At 36.7% G+C, this 24,881-nt stretch overlaps 1 protein-coding gene across 3 annotated transcripts in view; it reads right to left on the reverse strand.

The window, feature by feature from the left end:
- Nucleotides 1–948: 948 nt before the first annotated feature.
- The window catches only part of pax5 (paired box 5), a 144,808-nt gene continuing 120,875 nt past the window's right edge, over nucleotides 949–24,881 (reverse strand). For 2 of the 3 annotated variants that reach the window (XM_041256778.1, XM_041256770.1), the window contains exons 9-11: nucleotides 12,455–12,541; nucleotides 11,037–11,123; nucleotides 949–4,852 (exon numbers count right to left, since the gene is read on the reverse strand). In XM_041256778.1, the coding sequence (XP_041112712.1) occupies nucleotides 4,776–4,852; nucleotides 11,037–11,123; nucleotides 12,455–12,541 (251 nt within the window). In that variant the 3' untranslated portion in view covers nucleotides 949–4,775. The remainder of the gene's footprint in view (nucleotides 4,853–11,036; nucleotides 11,124–12,454; nucleotides 12,542–24,881) is intronic. The other variant, XM_041256787.1, reaches the window with a different exon arrangement.

A 24,881-nucleotide genomic window follows, 5' to 3' on the forward strand; every position in this document is an offset into this window, starting at 1 on the left:
TTTTTTAGTTTTTTATAATTTTTTTTTTTTTTTTTTTTTACAAGTTCAGCTTTTACACAGGCATCACATACTTTGGTGGATGCTATAGATATGTATTTCTTTGATGTCAACAAGTTCATCACTACAAATCGGCTTGTGTCATCATAGCATATTTACTAAAACCTTGTTGGATAAAAATACACTTTTGATGCCTCTTTTAAGAAAAAGCCATGGAAATAGCAATCCTAGGATGTACAAAGGCCACTAAAGGTGAAAAACCATGATGTAATTTGAAGGCTACCCCAGCAGTCTAAACCCTTTTAAGACAATCCCATTAGTAAGGGGTTCAAATTGTGAAAGCTTAAATTCAACCTAATTTTCTCTCACTGCTCAATTAATTATATTATTAAAGTTAAATGGCACATTTAAAAAAACACAGTATTATTAGTCAAAATACACCTGCCCATCATTAGTCCCATTTCTTAGTTTTCTTTGTGAAAAAAAGAAATACCAGCTCAAATTTGCAGACTATGGTAACCATGGAAACACTGAATAAAATCCCTGGTATTCCTACAGTAGGCGTTACAATGGACAGTCTTATAAGGGTTAGACTATATAAGCCCAATCAGAGCCTATTCCAATTCCTCTTTGACCAGGGGACCACTGCCATTTTTTTCTCCATGATATACAGCCTTTTTTCACAAGCTGTCTCACCAAGTTACACCTAGCACAAAATAGGAATACCTATTTATATACTATAGAACCAGGTCTTGGATGGACACTGAATTTAGTGGCCCTCTTACTCAAGAATGACCCTTATATAAGAAATGGCAAGGCAACCCCCCTAAACTACAGACACATCCTTATTTCAGCAGTTACAGCTCTCGTACTTGTGCTTATGAGAAGGTAAATATGCCTGCTGTGGTTTTCACTGTATTAAATATGTAACACTAACCAACACAAAATATATACGCTTCATTCATTTATTTTTTCCAGTTAGAGTAAAACAAGTTTCTTGAATGACATGAATAAGATAACATCCTTGCAGTAGCAACCAAGTCTAATACAGAGAATGTCACAAGAGTTTGCGCCACATAACGATGTGCTTGAAGTCATCTGCCTAACCTGTATAATGAAACACTATCATAGCACAGCTAATACAAACACTCACATATGCAAACTATGAATGAATGTGCTTTGTAAAATTGGCTGCATGATTGTAATTCCCTGCAGCTCCCACATATGCCAGTGAAGTATTTTCAGACACTTAAGCTGAGTTTTGAAATAAGGAACCGATTTTGGTTCTTGTAATAAATTAATTTTACTCGACAACCTGATGTCTGCATGATTATTTGTAGGTTGCTCATGTAATTGTCTTAACAACCTTTAAAAAAGAACAGAAGCTGGTACAGAAGTTACAACCGGTCTTACAAAGTTATAATATTTCCGGTTGATTTCCAGAATAGGTTTATAAACATTTTTGTCCTGGTTGCAAATACTTCATTTTCTTTTGATGGGATGAATTTAAGTGCTTTAAGTTTTTTTTTTAATCATTATTATTTTACAGATACAGTACATGTTTGACTGTAAAAAGCTGCTTTGTGCCTATAAATGTCCATCAGCCCTCACGGAAATCTTATTTATCTGGCCGTACCTTCATTTTTTATACTGGTGCCCAGGTAAATACACAGGTAAAATCATTCTGAAAAGCAAGGACTAATTTTGATTCAAAATTACATCAAAAACAAGCCAGTCACCAACATTTCTATATATATCTCTTGACAACCATTTTACTATATGCGTAAGTAATTTTGTTCTTGTTTATTTACCTTAATACATATATTCTCAAATAACAATATTTAGCTTTAATAGAAATACAATTTAGGAAACCATAAACGTGTGAATGGCATACAGATATATACGTATGTGCAGTATATCATCTGTATATGTGTGTTTGTATGTAAGTAAATATGAAGGTTAGGATCGTAAAATGATTTGTATTGACATAAGGATTATGAAAGCTAAGGCAGTAGTTTTATTTATTTTGTGCAGTTATTTTGTATGCACATATTTTGTACTTATGTCCATTAAATTATTCCAGCAGGCCTACCAAAAAACACCACCTGTAAAACTAAATACTACAAACTGTTACATTGTAATGTTTGATTTTGAAACTTTCTTGGCTAACCCTAACTCATGTGAAGCAGAACTAGTAACAATGGGGAAACACAAAGTTTCCTTTTATAGATGAAGCTTAAAAATGACAAAGAATTAAATATTACACATATACACCTGTCTGACACATATACACCTGTCTGAATTCTAAGCTTTCAGAATAGAGAGAGGTATAAAGGTTAGATTTCCACATGCTTTTAAAGAGGTTCTAGCTAATGGAGTTATGTCATACATATTCTATTTGCTATGTAGGTCCCATGTGTGCAGTTTTCAAAGAAACCCATAAAAAACATGTATTTTCATATATCTATCAAAACATCTAGTTCTGTATTAGGTTGAAGAAAGCTCTCGTTTACATGCCGAACTTTCAGGTAGTCTGTTAGTGTTTCACACTTCAGCTATTTCTTCAGGGTCAAAGCATGTCAGTCATTAGTGGAAGCAGCTAGTTTGTTAATGACAGGTAAGAAGGCATGAAAGGATGCATATAATTTCACTCTCCAGGTGAAATGATGACGCAGTATGCCATAAAAGTAAGGCAAAGCAAACAGAGATTTCTTCTACCAGATTTCATTTTTAAAAAGAAATACTAAACATCTGTTTCTTTCAAAATGCCACGTGTGTGATCTAATGGAAGAAAAAAATTTGACAAAAAAAACTATAACCCTTTTAAAGAGCCACTTGGTAGGGATGTGAAATATTTGAGTTACTGTCCTTATAGTTTACCAGGGTCATTTTGCATTGGAATTTTGTAGTCCCATGGTTATACCATGCATTTATAGTTTTTTGCTTGCCACGCTTATTACGCCTTACTACCTCTCTGGCTTTTACAATGCTTCTCAGTGCTTTACAGTGGTATCACTGTGCTATATTACACTTTGCTTTGCTTTTACTATGGTAAAATTTTATAAGGGCTATTACATTCTTGTTGTTTAGGTAACAGCCTCACCAGCAAATTATGACAAATGCTTAAATTATGACAAATTGTTGGTTGATTTTTCAAATGTGATTTCTAAAAAACTTAAATACCAAATAATGAAATACCTGAATTTAAGGTCTTCTGTAAGACTTCTTACAGAAGATAAAGCACTCTCTATCCCCCTTAATATATATTTAATAAGAGCCTGTTTTTGGCTGCCCTCAGGTTGAAATGGGAACAGCCTGAGACGTATTACTCAGACATAAACCAGGAATATGCTGGTTAAATAAAGCAACAACAGATCCAGCAAATGTATAGCTGCTACAATTAACTGCCTCCTCAAATATAAAATATGAATACAATTTAATTAATTTCTTAGTCTAATGGATTGAAAATTGTATTTAGTTTTCATCTAATATAAATAATAACATACAGAACTATAAGTGGTTTAAATACAATTGCTGTCTCAGTGTACGCTTTATTGTCATTAACTTCAGAAGCTGTTTGGTCATTAACTCGTTGTTTGCTGTTACTATAAAGCGAAAGCAACAATTCTTATTCTGTAATTAACAGTTTTCATTAGGTTTCAGTTTAATCCCAGTCAACTCAAAATTAATTGTACCTGTAGGGACGGTAACAAATCTGTACCTTTGGGATCTCCAAAATTCTGTGTGCAAAGAATTCTGGCCAAGACGGTTGACAATCACTTTTAACAATCAGATGGCTTGTGTTATTTAGATTTATATATGTACTTCACTTTGTAAAGACCTGTTTTGTATGACTCTTTTCTCTACGAGAACAAATCCATTACAGGTACATACAAATCCTACTATTAAATTATTATATTTTAAATATAAAAATAAGGGATTAGAGGGATTATATAAATTATACAGTCTGGTCCCTATCTCTATCATTCTTGTGTAAATAAAATTTAGAGTGCACAAATTACACAACTAAGGTTACATTACATCAAGAACAATTGAAGGAAATGAGTTAAAATGGCCTACAGCAGTTTGACAAAAAAATAGAAACTCCAGATGTATCATATCAATAGGATGAATCCTGCCAGGATTGCACTGATTTGATGCGACATGTATGCAAGATGGTTAACTTGATCTGATGGGGCATGTGACCATTCCTCAATGATTATTCCCACAAAACTATTTCAGAGAAGTTGGGTGTGAAAATTTGCAGTGCATCTTTTCTACAGTCATCTGATAGCGGGTGCTTCTGTTTTTTTCCCATCCCCAGTAACTTACAGCTACCTCACTTTGAGGACAAGAATGAAGTTATGTCTGGAACATAAAATACAGAAGAAATAAGATTGGACCCACACTCTCCTGTCTGGTGTGCTCCTAAATACACACAGGGATGTTTCATTTTTGTTTTGTTAGACTCTGTTTATACCAGAAGAGTTTCTACTGGGTTCCTCGAATATTCTTAAAACCATGCCTATCCTTTTGTTTGAAGTGTTTAATTGCCCAAAAAGATAAGCTGCAGTATTTTTTTTCTTCGACAGGGACATTAGACATTATTATAGTAAAGTTTGTGTGGCAAGGCCAGGCAGACAATTTAAATATTTATATCCCCATACATGTACTAACCCCCCCCCCCAAAAAAAAAACACCCCACCTCCCTCTGTCTCCCACCCTATCGACTGCAGACAGATATGGGCAGTGCTGGTGTTGTCCTTTGTGCTTCGGGGTTAGTGCCGGTCGTAAGCAGTAGCTGTAGCTGCAGGGCCGGCCCCTCTGGCTGCAGCACTGTAGTAATAGGGGGAACCTGCAAGGAAGCAGAAGCAGAAGATCAAACACCCAATGACAACTATTCAAAATACATACAGGAGACTAAATTACGAGACAAAGGCGGTGGGGGATCCAGAGGTACAGTCCTAAACCTTTTGCAGAATAAAGGTATAATAAAAGTATCAGTAATCTGTCGCGTATCCGACTGTGGTGGGACCAGAGTACGGGTGGACATGTAAAAAGCTGTATAAATGAATCCTGCTTTAAATATTATTATACTCAGCTGAAACAACTACTATATTCACACAATTACTGTTTTGAGATTCAGCTTTTATTAGGGAGCTCCCCTAAATCCCTTGTTTAAAAAGATACAGGGTATTAATGCTTGTGCCCAGGTAGCCATCAGCCACGTCGGTGCGTGCATTCGCTGCTGAGTGACAGGCAGGAGATCGAGACGGAGGTTGCAGTTGATACACCCCACAGACGAAAAGGATTTATTTACATATCCACACACTGAACAGCTCAAGTGACATTACCGGCAATGGCAGTGCACTGAGTACATCCAACTCTGGTGGGATCTACAATCTCTGAACTAATCTTCTCAGTTCAATCATAAACTAAATCCGGTTACTCGTCCAGCTTTCGGAGGTCCTGACTTGCCTACTCATTCTTCAGTTGGTTCTCTCTCAAATTACAACTTCTTTAGCCCAGTTGGCTTTGCAGCAGCCTTGAGGTGAATGAATGGAAGCTTTTTATACCTGACGCCCGCAGAACACACCTATCTGCTGATTAGATTCCACACCTGGTAATCACACACAGCGGGCAGGCTCACCCAGGAGCGTCAGGTACTTCATTAATTAATTACAATTAATATATTTGCATTGTTATATTTACACTATTTATATATATATATATAGATTTACACAAAAACCTCTCCATGCACAGGGCAACAGCCCTGCCAAGGTGCTATATACGCTACATTATTGTCAGGTAATTTACACCGTAGCAAAATGCATTGGTTTATGACAAAAACTAAAACTTTCAATTGTTAGCACAACTCGCTTTTGCATTCCTGTAGCCTATTTTTTCCACAGCAATATGCAACAATCTAAAACATGCTGTTAAAAATCGGAGCAGTACATCAACAGCTGCCATCTTTCAAGATACCAAGATGCCTTGCAGGATATTGTAAACATCTGGTTCACAGACCATATAAATGAACTGTGTGCAACTGCAAACTGCATTGTGAACACAAACAAACTCGGCCCTGAAAAAAAAGGAAAAAGTACAAAAAAAATAACTTTAGCTCACATCAAAATTAACTTTGCTCGCAGATAAGTGTGAACAGCAAGCAAACTGATACACTGTTTAAAACAAAACGAACCAGACTGAGTTATTTTGAAACAGACCCAGCGTGAACACAGCCTTAGCATGGCTATTAATAAAAATGCTATTTTTCATAAGTCAGTGCAACTGAACTGTTAATACTGATGCTAGCATGCCTGTTTTGACATTGACAGTGAGAGTAACTAGCAATGCAGCAACTATCTAGTGGGGGTCAGATTTAGCCAATTTTACTAGTGGGGATCAACAAATATTTATTCATTTAAAAAATTATTAAAAATCAAGTAAAGACAAGAGAGAACAATCAGAAATACATACAGTGTCATAACTCAGACAAAATAAACAAAGTGATTTGCACAATGGTGACATTCACTCAGTCATGCATACTTTGTTTGTTTAAGTAAAACATTATAATGCCGAAAAATAAAAATAAATCATCACACACACATTCTATATTATATGCCTAATATCTGCGCTCAAATTTTAATTCCCAGTTATGAGGTTTTTATCCAAAAAATTAATGTTTAAGCTACATTTCCTCCCCAGGTTTCTAGCATAATGCTAAGGAACAAGCTACAGATAATATCAATTGGATTATAATGCTTTATTTGAATTGATCACATGCAGCAAACATAAAACTGTTTAACTACTGCGCACATACACACTTTGAAACCAGCATAACGTTCTGCAATAAGTATTCATACATAATGTTTTCTAAAAAAGTGTTATGAATGCTATATTGTGTTACTGATAATTACTACAATGGTGTTTTATTTTTGGAATTAGTTCAGTACGGCATAAGACCACCTAATTCATGTCAATATTTAGATTTTACACCAACTATAGGCCAAAATCAGGATATGTACTCCTCCATGCCCAATTCTACTCCAAGCATAAAGCCTTCTCTCCCTGCCAGTTGGGCATTATTCCCTCATGTGCCACAGATCAGGAGCTGGCCTCTGTCATTAACAAGCTTGCTTTCCAATCATTTAATCTTCGAGCTATTTGCTGACATGTTCTTTCCACACTAAATAACAGTAGTAGAGAAACAGAAAGAGGTCCAATAATGACTCAAATTTACTGACCCATAAAGGTCACATGGAGCTCTGTATTGGACTCTAAGCTATCTGTCTATCTATCAACATCTCCTACATGTTTATCCAAACATTTCCAAGTACAGGTGCTGAACCAAACATTAGTAGTACATGTTGCATTGTTATTGCTCTCTAGTCATTTAAAACCTTACTAGAGGTTAATCAGTGGTTTTTACATAATTAACAATTCTATAGTGTATTTATGTTGAAATGCCTATATACCTTAAATAATACATGTATAGAAAACCTAATGTACTGTATATAAATATGCATAAAAAATATAAATATGCAAAAAAGTCAAACTAATATACCAATCTTTATAACCAGTTTGGACATATTCAACAACCTTAAAATTACAATGCCATTGAGAAACAATGTAGGTTCACTGTGACAGAGATTGAATGACTCTTGGTGTTAGATCTCCCACCCGACCTGTGAGGGCACTGTGTAAAGGGAACAGAGTATACCCTGGACTGGATGGCCCGACAGTTCATTCCCAGGGTTAGGCGGAAGTCGGCCATCTAGAAAGACCTGCACACTGTTAACCACTTTGCCACAGTCACATACACTTTTTTTTTTTTTTTTTAATATATATTCTACGTTGATTAGTTGTTAAACATCTGCAACAACTAATAAAAGTTTGGAAACAAACATTTATTTTTTAAATTTTTTAATTTTTGTATGGGGTAAATGTTTCATTGCAGCAATAAATGTAACACATTGGGTAGTATTCCATTTAAGATTTTACCAACGTAATTTTGAAAGGATATCTGGTAAAGTAAAAACAAATCTCAGCCTGTACCGATGCCTGCAACTCTGTTTTGGCCTATGGCCCTGCATGCTACACTTCCTTACGTCTACTGCCACTGATTTTTTTTTTCTCACCAAAAGATAAGTTTGCCCTTAAAAATATTACCAGGAAATTAAAGACAAAAACACACACACACTATTTGTCTCATAAGTGCAGTGATGTAATCACTCGCATAACAAACTCGGGTTCTGTCAGGCCAAATTAAACGATCGCACTGTATAAAAATTAATTCATCTTGATCATTGCCTTAAGTTAAAATGTGATGAGCTGAAATGATGAAAGGCTTATTACAACCTAGCTGCCTACAACTGACTCGTTTTTCTTCATTAGTCGACGTAACCTACAGAGAGGGCTTCTTCTCTTTAATAACTCAAAAACATCTACATTTCAGTCTCTAGTTGCTAACACATGTGCTCTCTGTGGCAGGACTGGGGAATGATGGTTTTACTATTCATGGAAGTGTATAGGATTGCAGCTTCAAGGTTTAATTTTTTCTCAATAGGGCTAGGTGGTGAAGCAGCCGAGTTCACCAGCCTTCATGCCTTTCATCTCTTGAGGTCTTGGTTAAAATTTGGTTCAGGCCACAAGTAAAATTATTTTGGGTGTCCAGGCCTGATTAGCAAGTCATCAAAACGGCTGTATTTTTTTCACAGTAAAACATGGCTTATTTCATAGTATTTCACTGTCTAAAAATAGGTATTTCAAGGTTAAACATAATATTTATCAAAACAGAAAAAACAGAGTTGTCACTTTCAAAACTCATCACAGTTATTATACAACAAATGTTCCTAAATATTTAAATGCTTACCTGAAAAACAGTAAATGATAAATTGTAGAATATTTAGTTTTGTATGCCCACCTTTTAAAGACATTCTATTTTCACCATCAGTGAATTATCAAGACAAAATAAAAACAAAAACAAATGTAAAAAATAAACACAGACGCCTGAAATGTCCCTTTCTTGTACTGGACAGAGCAATCTTTAAGAGAGATATTTCCAATCTTTGATGAGGCTGGTGTCTTTTTCGTTGAAGACATTTTAAAGACATTGTGCAGTGTGTTCAATCATTTACTGGAAGCAAACTAAACCGGCTGCCAGGTTCCTAAATGCAGTGTAACAGGTAGTGCATCAATAAGGCAAACGTTATCAGTATTTATATTTACAAGACAATGGGTACATTTAATGGAAATCATGAACTCTGTAATAACAGAGAAAAAATAAACCCTTAATCATCAGGTCCAAATTGAGGTCAATTCACAGTGCTTAGTGGAATCTTTACTGACAGTAACCTCTGTCACTGTCCTCCCCTTTCATGAGCATTTACATCAAAGTGTATTTAAATGTTTTAGATCCCCAACCTAGCTTAGTGTCTAGCACTATACTGTTTAGCAATGACGCATGCGCTAATCATAGAACTTAAAGGCAAGGTTCTCTGTGTTCATCGAAAATTACAGGACGTCATTTGTATTTTTTTGATAAACAAAAACAAGTTTTGCATTGCAGACAGTAATTTTTGTTTAAATATGTTGTCATCTTATTTATCAAAGTGTATTGCAGACAGTATATTTTTAGAAAATGTATATATAAATAAATTTTATGTTCAGGAAATTGCTCGCTGTATTTTATTTTTTTTAACATAAATACATATTTTAAAAATATTACTTTGTCGGTATAATTTATGTATATGCATAGTTAAAATCACTACTTGCCAAATGTGCATTTCCTTTAAAAAAAAAATCATTCATGGACATGTCATATACAGTGGGGTAAGCAAATAAGTGTTTAATAAGTGTTGATGTAAGCTCACTTTAACAGTTACATTATTTTCACGGTAAATTGCTCAGTGACTGAACCTTTTTAATAAATTGAGTGGGAAAGTGGGTACAAACACTTCTTTATGTAGAGAATAATGTTTCTGATGTTGTAATCAAATCTATGTGGGATATCTAAACCTGTTAATATAGAAAATGTACACGTTTTTAGTGGAAGACTGTGTTTTAAGGTGTATATATAATTTTAAAAAAGAGTAAAACAATTTAATACTAGACATATTGGAAACATCACAATAACAGTCTGTTCTGAATAAAAGTACACAGACAGAAATTCCATGGCTTAACCTTGCCTTTAAGCTCTAAGATTCGTGCATGCGCAGAAAGGCTCAAAAAGGCAAACGCTAACTTATTTCACGGCTAACTTATTTTACGGCTCACTTATTTCCTGTGACACAGTGGCTGTAAACCTGTACTGGGTTTTTATAAATATGGTGGGCCACCAGCAAGAATCCAGTGTGTTCCAATTTCTAATCACTAGCTAAGGAACAACGACATGTTCACCAGCATGTTAAACAGTAAAATGGAATGCTTACCAAATATTTAAATGCAGCATTTGGTTGCCCTGCTTTATTTGAGATCAGGCTATAAATAATGTGGTGCTGAGAGTTTTTTTTCTTGAAGCACTACATGAGTGTCACAATACAATTTAACAATTAACTTGAGAGGCTAGGCATTTTGGCCTTCAATATTCTGGTTTCAGTGGCAAACAAAGAGATGTGTTCTGTATCGTAATCATCCTAATATTGTTTTAATGAAATGCTGGCTAATGTTTAGAATGTCATTTTCTTCACCTTGTTATACCTCCTCTGATCTTTATGGAACTGAAGATTTCATTTCTGAAATCTTTTTTTCACAGTTATATTGAGCTTCCATGAGGTATGTGCTGCAGAAATAATGTTTCCTGTACTACTAAGTGTAAGAACCTCCCTCTGCTGGAACCAAAACTTCAACTCCACAGAACTAATGACTTCTTTTAATGATTTACGAATGGATTGTCATGGATATTCCACTAGCAGGGCCTTTACCTTCATCAAGCTAAGGCAGCACATTTGCACATTACTGTAGATAAGCAACACAGGGGTCAAACATTAGCGACAGACTGAGGCCAGTAATTTTCACAACGGGCTACTTCAACATACCTTGTATCTGGCCCGACTGGCCAGGAAAAAATCGTGATGTGCATCCAATTTCTGTACCAAGTCGCGCACCATAGTCTTGCTGGAACACTGAGGGAGTAAAGAACACTAGTGGATAACCACGTTGTCTCTGAAGATGTTTTTGAGTAAACACAATTGAAGTCAATACCAGTAGGTTACAGCAAATGTGCCATTTATATACTGTGAGACACAGCTTGAAATGTTTGCCAGTGAAATACACTACTGGTTTATGGGCACTGTTTTGGGCTAGAGGAAGAACATATTTATAATAGAGAGAGGCTGGTATGGTTGCTGAACAAGAAACTGTTCAGCACAGAGCAGAGGAGGTTCTTTGGTCGAAAGCATTACCCTGAAAGCACTGTTTTGTGGACATTTAAACTGAAGAGGGTGAAAAACTCTCTCACAACAATCAGTGCCAGTGGATACTAAAAGAAAAAAAATGGGTTTCAAACACTAATCTGTATGCTTCATAAAGTTCCCTACCATATGAAACAAACCAAAAGATCTGATCCACTGGAATTATAATGCACCTGTAAGACTATAGGCTACAACCTACTATTGTTTGTATCAGTAGTTTTTCATAAGAGGGAGAACCATCAATCCTTTGGGACAGTCTATGAGCAAGCCTAGGCAAAGTGGAATTTCTCTTATGAGGCTAGTGTAAACATGTTCATTAGAGGTACGTTGGGGTGTCCACCAATAACAAAGTAAAAATTGAGTTTGTCAGATGTTTTCCATTGCAAATTCACTGTTTCAGTATGGAATAAATTAATGGTGAAACATGCTGGCAGCTATTAAATATGACAAATATCCATGAGTCTCTAACAGTAATATATGATGATTAAGAAGAACCCATACAAATAATACAAAATGTTCATGTTTATTATGCTAATTCAGAGGGTATAAATTATAAAGTGTTACTTGTTATCATATACTTTGGCTAAAACTGCTGGTAATATTTCTCAGAGAAACAAACATGTACCTACACTGTCCAACACCTACAGTAAAAATAAGAATAAACAAATAAATAAACAAACAAACATTGACAGAAAAATATGGCTACAATAGTGGCTACCTGGTAGGTACATTTTTGGTAAATTTTGTCTGGTCAAGTGCCCTGAACAGCTGATTGACCAACAATAGTGTCTTCTGCTGTTTCTGTTTTCATACAGGGAAATCCTGCCAGTAAGATGATAAAACATGGGTAGCCTGATTCTCAACAGGACAAGCTTTCCTATCTTGGTTTTAGTCCAATGGGAAATCCTCTCTCTCTCCCTCACTCACTCACTCACAATCACAGATGATGCACATGAACACACTACAGTGATGCTGCAAGCAAATAGTAAGATTTTACATGAAGACAATCAATCTTAAAGAACAATGAGGTGGGTTACACTTACCCAGCAAGCCTGGATTCGGAAATCTCCAGGATTCATTGTATGCAGAATACTGGGGATGTGAATATGGGCTTCCGGAAAAATCACTCCCTAAAATGAGATTAAAGAGGGGAGAAAAGTTATTTCACCAATCACAGTGGAAATAAACTTAGAAATTAATTTGACAAATCTTACTTTGAATGCAGAACAATTATCTAGGTTTCTCAAACTTGTTAAAAAAACATAATTTGTGAAAGTAATATTTTATAGAAACGGAATTCTTACAAAATGTTCCCCTCATTAGTGGATTCATGGGCAATAAATGTTTGTGATACTGTGATAAAATGACTCTCCAATTAAACCAGCAACCAGGAAACCATTCAAGAAAAGCAGTGGACAACCGGTACAGTTCTCCATATCAAACTGTTGATTTTTAATAATTTCATTTTACTACTGAATTCTATAGTAAAATATATCTTTACATCCTTTTCTTTACAAAAATTGCAGCAGTAAGATGTTATACTGTTAATGGTACCCTAGCTGTGGAATAAATCATTAAGTAAAACAAATTCTTGTTTTTATTTCACAGTTATGATGTTACAGAAAACACCACCTTCAGAACTTCCAGTGTGGGCTAATAAGGTCTTCTTATACACAAAAACTGTCTTAAAATTGTATGGGTCACAACATCAAGCTTTTATGTAAAAAGTCACTATTTTTTTCACCCTGTTCTGGTCTCCGTCCCTCCCTGTCATTCCCTCCCCTCTTTCCTCCCTCTCTCATGGGAATGGTTCAAAGGCTGACAGGCTCAACATTCCAGTTCTTTTTGCTCTGCCTGAGTGCTCTGGGTGTCAGCTTCCTGCAGCACAAACCATTCGGAAGGGCTGAGAGCAAACACTGAGGCTGAATCAGTTGAGTGACAGAACAGTGTAGTGCCCTCCCCGTCCACGGACCCCCGGAAGGTACATCAGCCATAGTGAACACAGGAGAAGAAAACTGTGCCACAAGGCAAAGGGTGGGGGAGCGGCAGCCAGGGGAGCGTGGGGGTGTGTGTGGAAACAAACAAAAGAAAACTACTTTAGAAGATCAATGGGAAGCAATCCTTAAGCTCCTCAAAGATAACTCTACAACCCATGCAGTTTGATGTGAGATAAGTGCTGACCACTGTCACTTGGTGACTGTAGTCTCTTATAATAATGGGTGCCCAATAGAATGGATTATACACCACAAGACTTTAAATTGTCAGTGCTTGTAAATAATAATGTCTTAAAAAAAGTGCTTATCGCTGGTGAAACTGGAATATTTTGGTAACCATATGGAAGTGAAGTTCAAATTCCAAATACTGTAGATAATTTCAAGCTAAGTGAACCAACATTGTGATACAGTATTTGATATTGATATACATTTTTGAACTTGCAGACATTAAAGCCTAATTGAGACACGGTCTTGGCATGGTAAATCATGTGTGTTTTTGGTAGATACAAAGAAGCAGTAGCTAAACACAGATTGCAGCCGATAAGTTACTATTAATTACTATTTTGACTGCAAGCTAGGCGACTACCATTATTCAACTAGATAAATAACCAATGAATGTAATCAAATGTAATTGTGTATTGACTATAATCATCTGTAAGAAAAATCTTTCAATCAATAAACCATGTAATTCGAAGAACTATAAAAGTAGATTTGTCTGATTCATTATAAATTAATAAATAATACAATTACCACAACCCAACACTGACGCTAATACCATATCTTGATGGAATTAATTTAAAAATCCCATTCCAATACAAAGTACAAATACACATAATGCATTCCACTAGTATTTTAGGGTAGGAGTTGAGAAACATTTCTAAACAGAGTACAGTCTAACCTAAAGTATAAAGACCACTCAAGGGACAATCTAAAGGTGGATGTACTGACTTCTGAATTAGTACTTTAAAATCCATTTCATGAACGTGCAGTTAAACTTAATTTCTAATAAATCCCCATCATTTTGAATGTCTCTAATGGTACAACAGCATCAAGCAGCCATCTCCTCCATGTTAGACTCGGTCCTTCTATATAATACCACTCCATGCTAACCCTAACCCTTCTCCATGCTTTATTTTCAGGAAACAGAACATTATTTTCCAGTTAGAATTCAGCTGAAAATATGACATCCTGCTTTAGCGAAACAGATGTACAGGAGAATAAGTTTACTCTGCAAGGGTACTGTGAGTCTTGAATGGGACCAACTCAGACAAGAGGACTGCTCTATAGTTCTATGTCTATTTCAAAGGTATTAGAGTGTGTGAAAAGCGCTAATACAGGGAGGAGAATAATTGTCCACTTTGCTATAATTTGGAGGGGTACAGTTTTTGTTTGTATTATTTGTTCCTATTTTTTTCCTCATGTCATGAAAAATATATATGATCAAACGTGATTGAAACTAGACTTGATTGAGTGTACTGGAAGACAAGCAACATCAAAAATAAAAGTTTGGAGAGAATGAGCTGGTAGAATGAACACATTACATGAAATAAACAACAGCCAAACTTTCCAAAATGATATAAGGAATACAGGATTACAATATATTGTTTATTTTTTTTAATGTGGATAGGATTATGTAGATTGTGTGACAGTGTATCATTCATGGAAAGATAGCACAAACTGAATAGTCTCTATTTTGAACTCACCACCATTACAACACCAGATACACACCCGGCATGTGCAAACCACTCACATTTTTTTGGATCAAATGTTTATTGGGGAAAAAAACAAAAACATATCATTTTAAATACGATACAATAATTCTCCTACAATCAAAGATGTAATGGAGCCGATCTCCAGGCCTGCAGAGTCCTCTCCCCAGCGCCATGGACCCGAGCAGTAGAAAGTTCCATATAAATTATACCAAGAAAGGCGAGGGTCCATTGACGGGAGGGGAGGGAATGTGGAGGCTGTCAACAAAGAGTTATTATTATTTTAGCTGCTGTGAGACCAGCCAACCAGCTCAGTTTCTGCTGCAATGATAGACGAAGGGATGAGTCATCATTCAGTAATAATATCTTAGCAGAGCAAGGGATATTCTTCTCAAGAACAGTGGACAGAGCCAAGCAGACCTGATCCCAAAACACAGCCACAACAGGACACTCCCAGACCATATGCAAAAAGAACCCACAGGTAACTAGTGGACAGTATGCACATGCAGGGGTAGGGACATGTTTCATTTGGTAGCGTCTGCGAGGAGTTAAATAAGTTCTATGAAGATAATTAAAATGAATCAGCTGATGGTTTGGATTTTTGGAAGCAGAGCTTAGATTATCCCAAATAGTTTCCCAGCAGATTCCTTCATTTTCAATAGACAGATCCCTATTCTAGATAGTGTTAACCACCAAAGGTTTATATGATGACTTAAGGAAATGAACATAAAGTGAGGAAACCAGCCCTTTAGTTTCCCCCCCTGTGTCTAACATGTCATGTAGTACAAGTGAAGGCAAATCTGCCCCCCAGAACCCCATAGGCACGCTAAACCACTCACATTGTGATGATTGTAAACACAATAAAAAGGGAAAGGTAAAAAAAAAAAAAAAATCCATTTGAATCTACTTATGATTAAAAAAATTATAGTTGCAAACTAAACAAGATGAAGAGTAGTTATTTATCAGCCAATAAATATGGTTCTTGTAAGTTAAAATCTATTGTCATCAGATAATTTTCTTAAATTATCTAAAAAATATAAGTATGTTGAAATAAAGCATTCTAATTGATTCTGCTGTACATAAAAACACGATTTTGATTTCAACAAACCTTCAGATTTTAACAGAATAATGCTAGCTTCAAGAATATTCCAGCTGTTTGTTCATAAACAAACCCAATACAGCGTTACACAGGTCAGAACTGCAAGAGTTAAGTCCCCAAGCATTGCTCTATTAAAACTGCCACAACAGGGTCACAACTCAGTATGTGTGGCTGACATCATTCCAGCCAGTTAAGATGCAACACCACAGCACAGTGCCAAAAGGAGGCAAGCTCGCAGGTAATTATAACCTTCAACAGTTGGCAGGTATGCAGAAATCCAAAGACGTTTAGTATTCTTTTACTTGTCACCTTGAAAGGAGACATTGCTACAGACTGTTGCACTCCTTCAACAAGGTCACACATAGCAAGGGACTTCCATGCTTTTGCATCATATATAGTATACTATGAGAGTGCAAGAGTCACGCATCAACGTCAAGTATGGTTGGAGAATCTTACAGTTTTACATCAAGGTCAGTTTTAGCATATGTGTGACACAAATCAAACAGAATCATTCAAACTCTTTTAATATCTAAGGTATATATTACTGTGGGTTTCTAAATATTTTTTAAAATAGGAAAAAATATGTTCAAATACGTTTTTCCACTATAAGCTAACTCAGTGTTGTATACTCTGTTATATGCTCTCAGTATATTAACAATACATAATTTATTATTGCATCATACATGCAAAATACCTACATACAGTATTTACACATACATTTAATCTGATTTCAATGTTTTAAAATTAAGTTATTATTTTTTCACATTTACAATAAAAAAAGCATTTAATTACAATAAACTTGATGTTTCATTTCAGCACTGGACTCACCATAAAGCTTTTTACCATTTTATTAGACCCAGAAAATCTGTGCACAATTTATTCTTGAATGAACATATTTGTCCCAATTGTATCCTCTGTTTGAGTTAGCGACAGGAAGCAAACCACAGTTCGCAGGATATCAGCACCCTGTCATAGACGTGAGGAGGACTTGCGTGGATACAACTAGTGATGAACCTAACGATCCTTGCGAACCCAGTCAGATGAACCAGCATAAGAGAGAAAAGAACCTCAACGGCACAAGCCTGGAGTTAAATGGCCAAGAGCTTGTGAGAAAACTGCGTGGGACACAGTAAACACTGATCTCTGTTTTACTTTGGAAAGGTTAAATGGAACAGTTGAAAAGAAGCTGGATAAATTTGGGGACATCATCTACGCATACTGTTTGGAATTGAAAAAGGAAGGAAAAAGTACAGACTATTCCTGGAAAGCCTAGACGGCAACAGGAGATTGAACACTTAGTTAGAGAAAGGAGGCAGTTGAGGAAGAAATGGAAAAAAGCAGAATAAAGTCAGAAGGAGGGACTCGATCTGTTACAAAGGGTCATAAAAGATAAGCTTGCAACATTGCACAGAGCTGAGCGCCTACGGAAACACTACAAAAAGAAAGAGCGTGCAAGAACTAACTTTTATAAAGATCCATTCAAATTTGTAAAGAAGATATTCCCCAGCGAGAAAAATGGCACACTAAAATCATCTAAGTTTGTGCTGGAGAGATATTTGGAGTAAACACATACAGATTCAAAAAGGCAGGAGCCTGTGTCAATTCCTTCAGATATCCCACCTATCAATCCACCCGAATATCAAATGGAGGACTGTGCACCTAAGTGGAAAGAAGTAGAGCAAGCTGTAAAAAAAGCAAGGGCGTCAACATCTCCAGGGCCTAATGGAGTTTCATACAAGAGTACAAGAGTGCTTCTGGAGTTTTACGAATCCTGTGGAAATTGATGAAAGTGGCATGGGAAAAACAGGTTGTACCAACAGCAGGATTCTACAAGCATCGGTCAGTTTCGTCCTATTTTCCTATTAAACGTGGAAGGCAAGATTTTCTTCAGCATTATTGCTCAGAAATTGTCAACATACCTATTAAAGAACTGTTTCATTGACACTTCAGCACAAAAAACAGGCATTCCAGGTTTCCCAGGATGCTTAGAACACATCAGCGTAATCTGGCAACAAATTCAATCAGCAAAAAAGGAGAGCAAATGCATATGGTTCAGTGCCACATGAACTTCTTTGGGCTGCATTTGACTTTTTCAGCGTACCGATGACAATAACAAATTTAGTGAAAGCCTACGTTGGATATTTACAATTTAGTTTTTCAACTTCGGAATTCAGCACTACATGGCAATGTCTAGAAGCTAGAATAATGGTAGGATGTACCATTACTCCACTGGCTTTTACCATGGCAAAGGAAGTAATTATTAGGGCATCAAAATGGGTAGTGGGAGGAGAGCGCTTGGCTTCTGGAATATGACTACCACCAATTCGAGCATACATGGATGACATGACAACAATGACTACAACAGTAGCCTGCACTAATCGGTTATTGGGCAAATTAACCAATAACATTGAATGGACACTAATGCAATTCAAGCCCACTAAACCAAGGAGCATCCCTTTAATTAAAGGTAAAGTAGTAGATAAAAGGTTCTACATTAATGGTGAGGCAATACCAACAGTGTCCGAGAAGCCAGTGAAAAGTCTAGGGAGATGGTGTGACGGGGATCTAAAAGACACTGTTCGTGTGGGAGAAGTTAGACAACAAGCAGTGAAAGGGTGGAAGAGCATAGACAGCAGCGCTTTACCAAGCAAACTGACACTCTGGTGCTTTAAGTTTGGTCTACTGCCAAGACTGCTGTGGCCACTGACTGTGTATGAGGTTTCCTTAACAACAGTTGAGAAGCTGGAAGCTTTCAAAAGTTCATACGTCAGGAAATGGTTGGGAGTTCCACGCTGCCTCAGCAGAGTGGTAAAGGAATACTGCAGCTACCAATCTCTGCTCTCACAGAGGAGTTTAAGTGCGCCAAAGTCCGACTGGAAATAACATTAGTAGATTCACGTGACAAATGTGTAAAGGAGGCAGCACCTGTGTTGAAAACTGGAAGAAAATGGATGGCAAAGAAAGCTGTGGAAGATGCTAAGGCTGCCCTTCGAATCAGAGATATTTTGGTGCAAGTTCAGCATGGAAAATGAGGTTTTGGACTCAGTTCAGCTCCTCCTACATGGCACAAGGCAATCCTGGATCAACAGAGAAAGCTGGTAGTCAATGAGGTGCAAAAGCAGGAGGAGAGGATCAGGTGTGTAAAGGCCATTTCCCAGGCCAAGCAGGTAGAATGGATGAGATGGGAGAGTGTGGAACAATGCAAGATCGGCTTACAAGACCTATGGACAATGGAACACAGCAGGATCAGTTTCCTCATCAGATCAACATATGATGTTCTCCCATCACCACAGAACCTAAACCTCTGGGTGGGTTAGGATCCCTCATGTCCTTTGTGTTCATTAGCTGCAACATTAAGGCACATTTTGACAGGATGTAAGGATGGTGCAAGGATGGTTTATTTGGTGCCATGACCAGGTGCTGAGATGTTTGGCCTTAGCATTGGAAAACAAGCGTAACCTGACCAATAAGTTGCCACCAGTTCCATCAAAGCATTACACACAAAAGACAATACTCCTCCATCGAGGAGAACAACCACCAAGAAAATGTGTTAAAATCCAGCCTCGCTCAGGACATCTGGAAGCTGCTATAGACTGGAAAATGCTGGCAGATGTTGGTCAACGGCTTATTTTTCCACCAGAGATTACCACCACTAACCTTCGACCAGACAATGTCTTGTGGTCTGGATCAGCACGCCTGTTCATCTAGTAGAGTTAACAGTGCCAGTATATTCGGTATGCTCAACTAGCTGCTGAACCAGAATAGCAAGGATGGAGAGTCCGAGTTTACCCAGTGGAGGTGGGTTGTCGAGGATTTGTGGCACACTCTACAACACGGTTTCTCAGAGACGTCGGGTTCAGTGGCCATGAGTTGCGTCGCACAGCGAAGAACTTATCTGAAGCAGCAGGAAGGAGCAGTAACTGACTGTGGTTGAGACGGGAAGATTCTGGATGGGGATCTCAAGCACAATGGAAAGAAAGCAACGCTGATGTACAGGTAAATAAGCTGGGCTGAACTGAGTAAGGAATGGAGGGGGGTGATGCTGGGACGCCAGAATCACTGTTGAGCCCCTTGAGGTGTCGTGGGCTAGTCAAAGAAACACAGAGGATGGAAGGTGCCCACTTGAAGACCTCAGAGATGTATCCTACTTAGCTCAAACCAGACGGTTGTCATGCTGCCAGCATCACAGCCGTTGTGTGTGCTGATGCGCTGGGAAGGCAAAATGAGCTGATCCTTGGAGCCAGCATTACACTTCAGCAATCAACACCAGACAGAAGGATATCTAGATCATCAGATGGAAAACAATGCAAATGGATACAGATGCAGATGGATCACATTAGTTTACTGCAAAGCTACATCTTAGTTGGTGCTTATCTTGGCGAGAGCCGAGTTCAAATCAGCATGAAGTTCAATATCTACTCTCATGTAATGGAAATCGTGGCCTCCATCTGTGTTCAATTGTAGTGATTAACATGATTTCAGGATAAATTCAGCAGTTCCTGTAGGTTCCCAATGCTGGGTAGTGCATTTCAAAGCAAAGACTCAACCATGAGCACCAAGGCGCTTTCAAAAGAACTCCGGGACAAAGTTGTTGAAAGGCACAGATCAGGGGGTGGGTATAAAAAATATCAAAGGCCTTGAATATCCCTTGGAGCACAGTCAAGACGATTATTAAGAAGTGAAAGGTGTATGGCACCACCAAGACCCTGCCTAGATCAGGCTGTCCCTACAAACTGAATGACCGAGCAGGCTACAGAGGCCAATGGCAACTTTGTAAGTGCTACAGGCTTTTATGGCCAAGACTAGTCAAAGTGTGCATGTGACAACAATATCACAAGCACTCCACAAATCTGGTCTGTATGGTAGTGGCAAGAAGGAAGCCATTACTGAAGAAAGCCCACCCTGAATCCCGTTTGAAGTATGCAAAAAGAAAAAAAAAACACTCTGTAGCCATGTGGCAAAATGTTTTGTAGTCTGACGAAACTAAAATTAAACTTTTTGCCCTAAATGCAAAATATTATGTTTGGTGCAAACCCAACACAGCGCATCACCCAAAGAACATCTTCCCTACTGTGAAGCATGGTGGTGGCAGCATCTTCTTATGGGGATGAAACTGAGGCACTGACACAACAAAATGTGAGAAAGTTCAAGGGGGTGTACACTTTCTATAGGCACTAATATATATATATATATATATATATATATATATATATATATATATATATATATATATATATATCAGCTGAAAATCAGAAACCTTAGTTTGTATTAAACAATCATAACCCAGAGTAGATCTCTACTAGTAATTGTGTCCTAAATATTCCATGAATGACTGATGAGTTATAGGTATGGTTGGTGATGTCATCCTGAGAAGTGATTGTACTATACTCGACCTTCATGCCCTGTTATGAAATTTTAATGCCATACTTAACACCATGCAATGTAAATGTTAACAGAAAAAATAACTGTAACCAATGCTTCTATTGTTTATGTGGGATTCTTGTTCATAACCACTTTAAAATTTACAAAGTAATCAGTGTAAGAATGACTTGTCCACGTTTTTCCGTGACTGTCAGTTTTCCCTCCTTTTGTTTATGTTCTGACTTACTTGTGTTTTATAGGTATCTGATCCCCATCCTGACTTCTATCTGGTAACTTTCCCTTGGCAACCAGGTGGAGAAACATACATAGTTGGGACACGTTCACAAAGTGTATAACAGCTTTTTTAAACTGTAGCTTTTTAAACTATTGAAGTTTTAAACATGTATCTAATCCATCAAAACAAAACAAAATTATTCAAATATAAAGATGGGCTTAACATCTTGTTGTCATCTACACATAGAAAATATCTACAGGGGTATGTATTTACATTATTTTTCTATGAGCACACCTGGACTTTTATACATTCCTACAGTGTTTTATCAATTCTTATTTCTGTAAAATATTTATTTTACTGTAAATACACAGGGGGAAGTATTCCTAAAGAATGTTTACCAGACGTTTAACTTTAGACCTGGCTAAGAATTACACACTTGCAAATTGGAGTAAGCACATCTGCCTAAAAGAGCTTTCAACCAAAACCTCAACCAGTATTAATCAACCAACTAAAACACCCTTTTAGTTTAGCGAAATAAATACATTAAGACTTAAACAGCTCTTACCCTTGTTTAACAAATGCTATTGCATTATGGTTAGCCGTATGTAAAATTTAGAACAGTCAAACACGTGTATAGATACACATGCTTTATGAATTGTTATTTTACACACTAATGGATATACTGTCTAGGCAATGCATCCCAGAACCAGATAAAATTTACCTTAACATATACTAGCTCGCCACATTAGAAGCAGGTAAATGATAATGTCAATATCCCAGTTCTTTAAATGTTGAATAAATTAATCATGTGAGAAAATTTGACAGTTCTAATTTCAATTTGGTGGACAAGCTTCTTAATTAGGTCTTTTTTCTTTATCAAACTGCTGGAAACCTTTCAAAAGCCAATTCAAATAATGCCATCAATAATATTATATATATATATATAATTTTTGATGATATATAATACAGTAATAACATTGGTTTAATGCACATTATGCTTTTGAAAAATGCTAAATTAAATCTATATTAACTTAACAACTACTATTTGTTTTTGTTATTTTCATACACATAATTGTATTATACTGCTGTTAAAACTGTATACAATGTAGTGTCAATTTACTAAATACTTGAATATAAAAAAAGTTAAATGAGAAAAGATATTTGCAATACTTCTAATGCAAGGGCATGTTTGGACGACAAAATTGAATAGTGGATTTTTTTTTTTTTTTCAATTACCATGTATCAAATTAAAAGGCACTACTAGTTAAAACATGAATACAGTATATTTAAAGATATTCTGTAAATGTGTTAGCATGCAAGTCAGCATCAAAGACATCAAACAAACTAAAAGCAATCATCAGGGTGTGTATTAACTGAATCATTGCAATTGGATACTTTGGGGGTGATGTACTAAAATGTTGCGCCTGTTGCAATAGTCGCAAACAAGTTGGGCGTTTAGGGTGAAATGTACTAAACATGCCCAATGCTGTTAGCGACATTTTAGGGAATGCTTTGCAGCTGCAGTTTTTCTTTGCGGTTCAACCTTAAATGAATATGCAATTCTAGCCGTTTCTGCATAAATTCGTAAAAACGGGATGGAGATACAAATTAGGATTCTCAAATATTATAACGAGATGTACTGAAGCTGCCGACAATTGCGACACTTACAATGGTATCAATTTGTTACGAACTGTTCGGAAATGTTTCTGGCATTTCCCAGTCTGCTTTTTCTCATGCTTTGCCAGGTGTGCTCAGTACATTTTTGAGGTGAACACCCAAGTACCTAATTTTCACTAAAGTCAGGGTGTACTTATAAGCCTTGAAAACTAATTTCTATGACATTTCTATTTTCCCCAACATGTTGGGAACACATGTGCCACTAACCCCCTCCAGCTCACTCTGTGCATCTACTGTGTGTTAATTATCTATGCTACTAAGTAGGCCAAGTAAAAAATAATAATCCAAAAATAAACAAACAAAAAAAAACTACAATCACTTAGTTTCAATTTCAATTTAATTTCAATTTAATCTTTTATTCACATTGTACACCAATGTGTAAAATCTAGCTGCATGACTTATGTACAATAAGTGTACTATACAAATGTGTATTTTTACATAATGTAATGTGTAGCCTACCAAAAACACATTAGTGTTATTTCAGCGCAATGATTTACTTTTATGCATTATGCACTATAAATGTATATGTGTGAGATTTCATTGTATTATTTTTAAACCTGACACCTCCTTATGTCGGACAATCATGTCTGGTTTAGCGAGGGGCAACTGTATGATTATGAAAAGCTTTCTGGGGGTAAACGTGGGGGCCCCCACTGTAGAATCTGATATATATATATATATATATATATATATATATATATATATATATATATATATATATATATATATATATATATATACACACACACACACACACAGTACTGTGCAAAAGTTTTATGCAGGTGTGAAAAAATGCTGTAAAGTAAGAATGCTTTCAAAAATAGACATGTTAATAGATTATATTTATCAATTAACTAAATGCAAAGTGAGTGAACAGAATAAAAATCTAAATCAAATCCATATTTGGTGTGAGCACCCTTTGCCTTCAAAACAGCATCAATTCTTCTAGGTACACTTGCACAAAGTCAGGGATTTTGTAGGCATATAGTCAGGTGTATGATTAAACAATTATACCAAACAGGTGCTAATGATCATCAATTCAATATGTAGATTGAAACACAATCATTAACTGAAAGAGAAACAGCTGTGTAGGAGGAATAAAACTGGGTGAGAACAGCCAAACTCAGCTAACAAGGTGAGGTTGCTGAAGACAGTTTACTGTCAAAAGCCATACACTATGGCAAGACTGAGCACAGCAACAAGACACAAGGTAGTTCTACTGCATCAGCAAGGTCTCTTCCAGACAGAAATTTCAAGGCAGACAGTGGTTTCCAGATGTGCTGTCCAAGCTCTTTTGAAGAAGCACAAAGAAACGGGCAACGTTGAGGACCGTAGACGCAGTGGTCGGCCAAGGAAACTTACTGCCTAGAAGACTTGATGCTGTTTTGAAGGCAA

The sequence above is a fragment of the Polyodon spathula genome, chromosome 1 (assembly GCF_017654505.1).
Source record: "Polyodon spathula isolate WHYD16114869_AA chromosome 1, ASM1765450v1, whole genome shotgun sequence".
NCBI lineage: Eukaryota > Metazoa > Chordata > Actinopteri > Acipenseriformes > Polyodontidae > Polyodon > Polyodon spathula.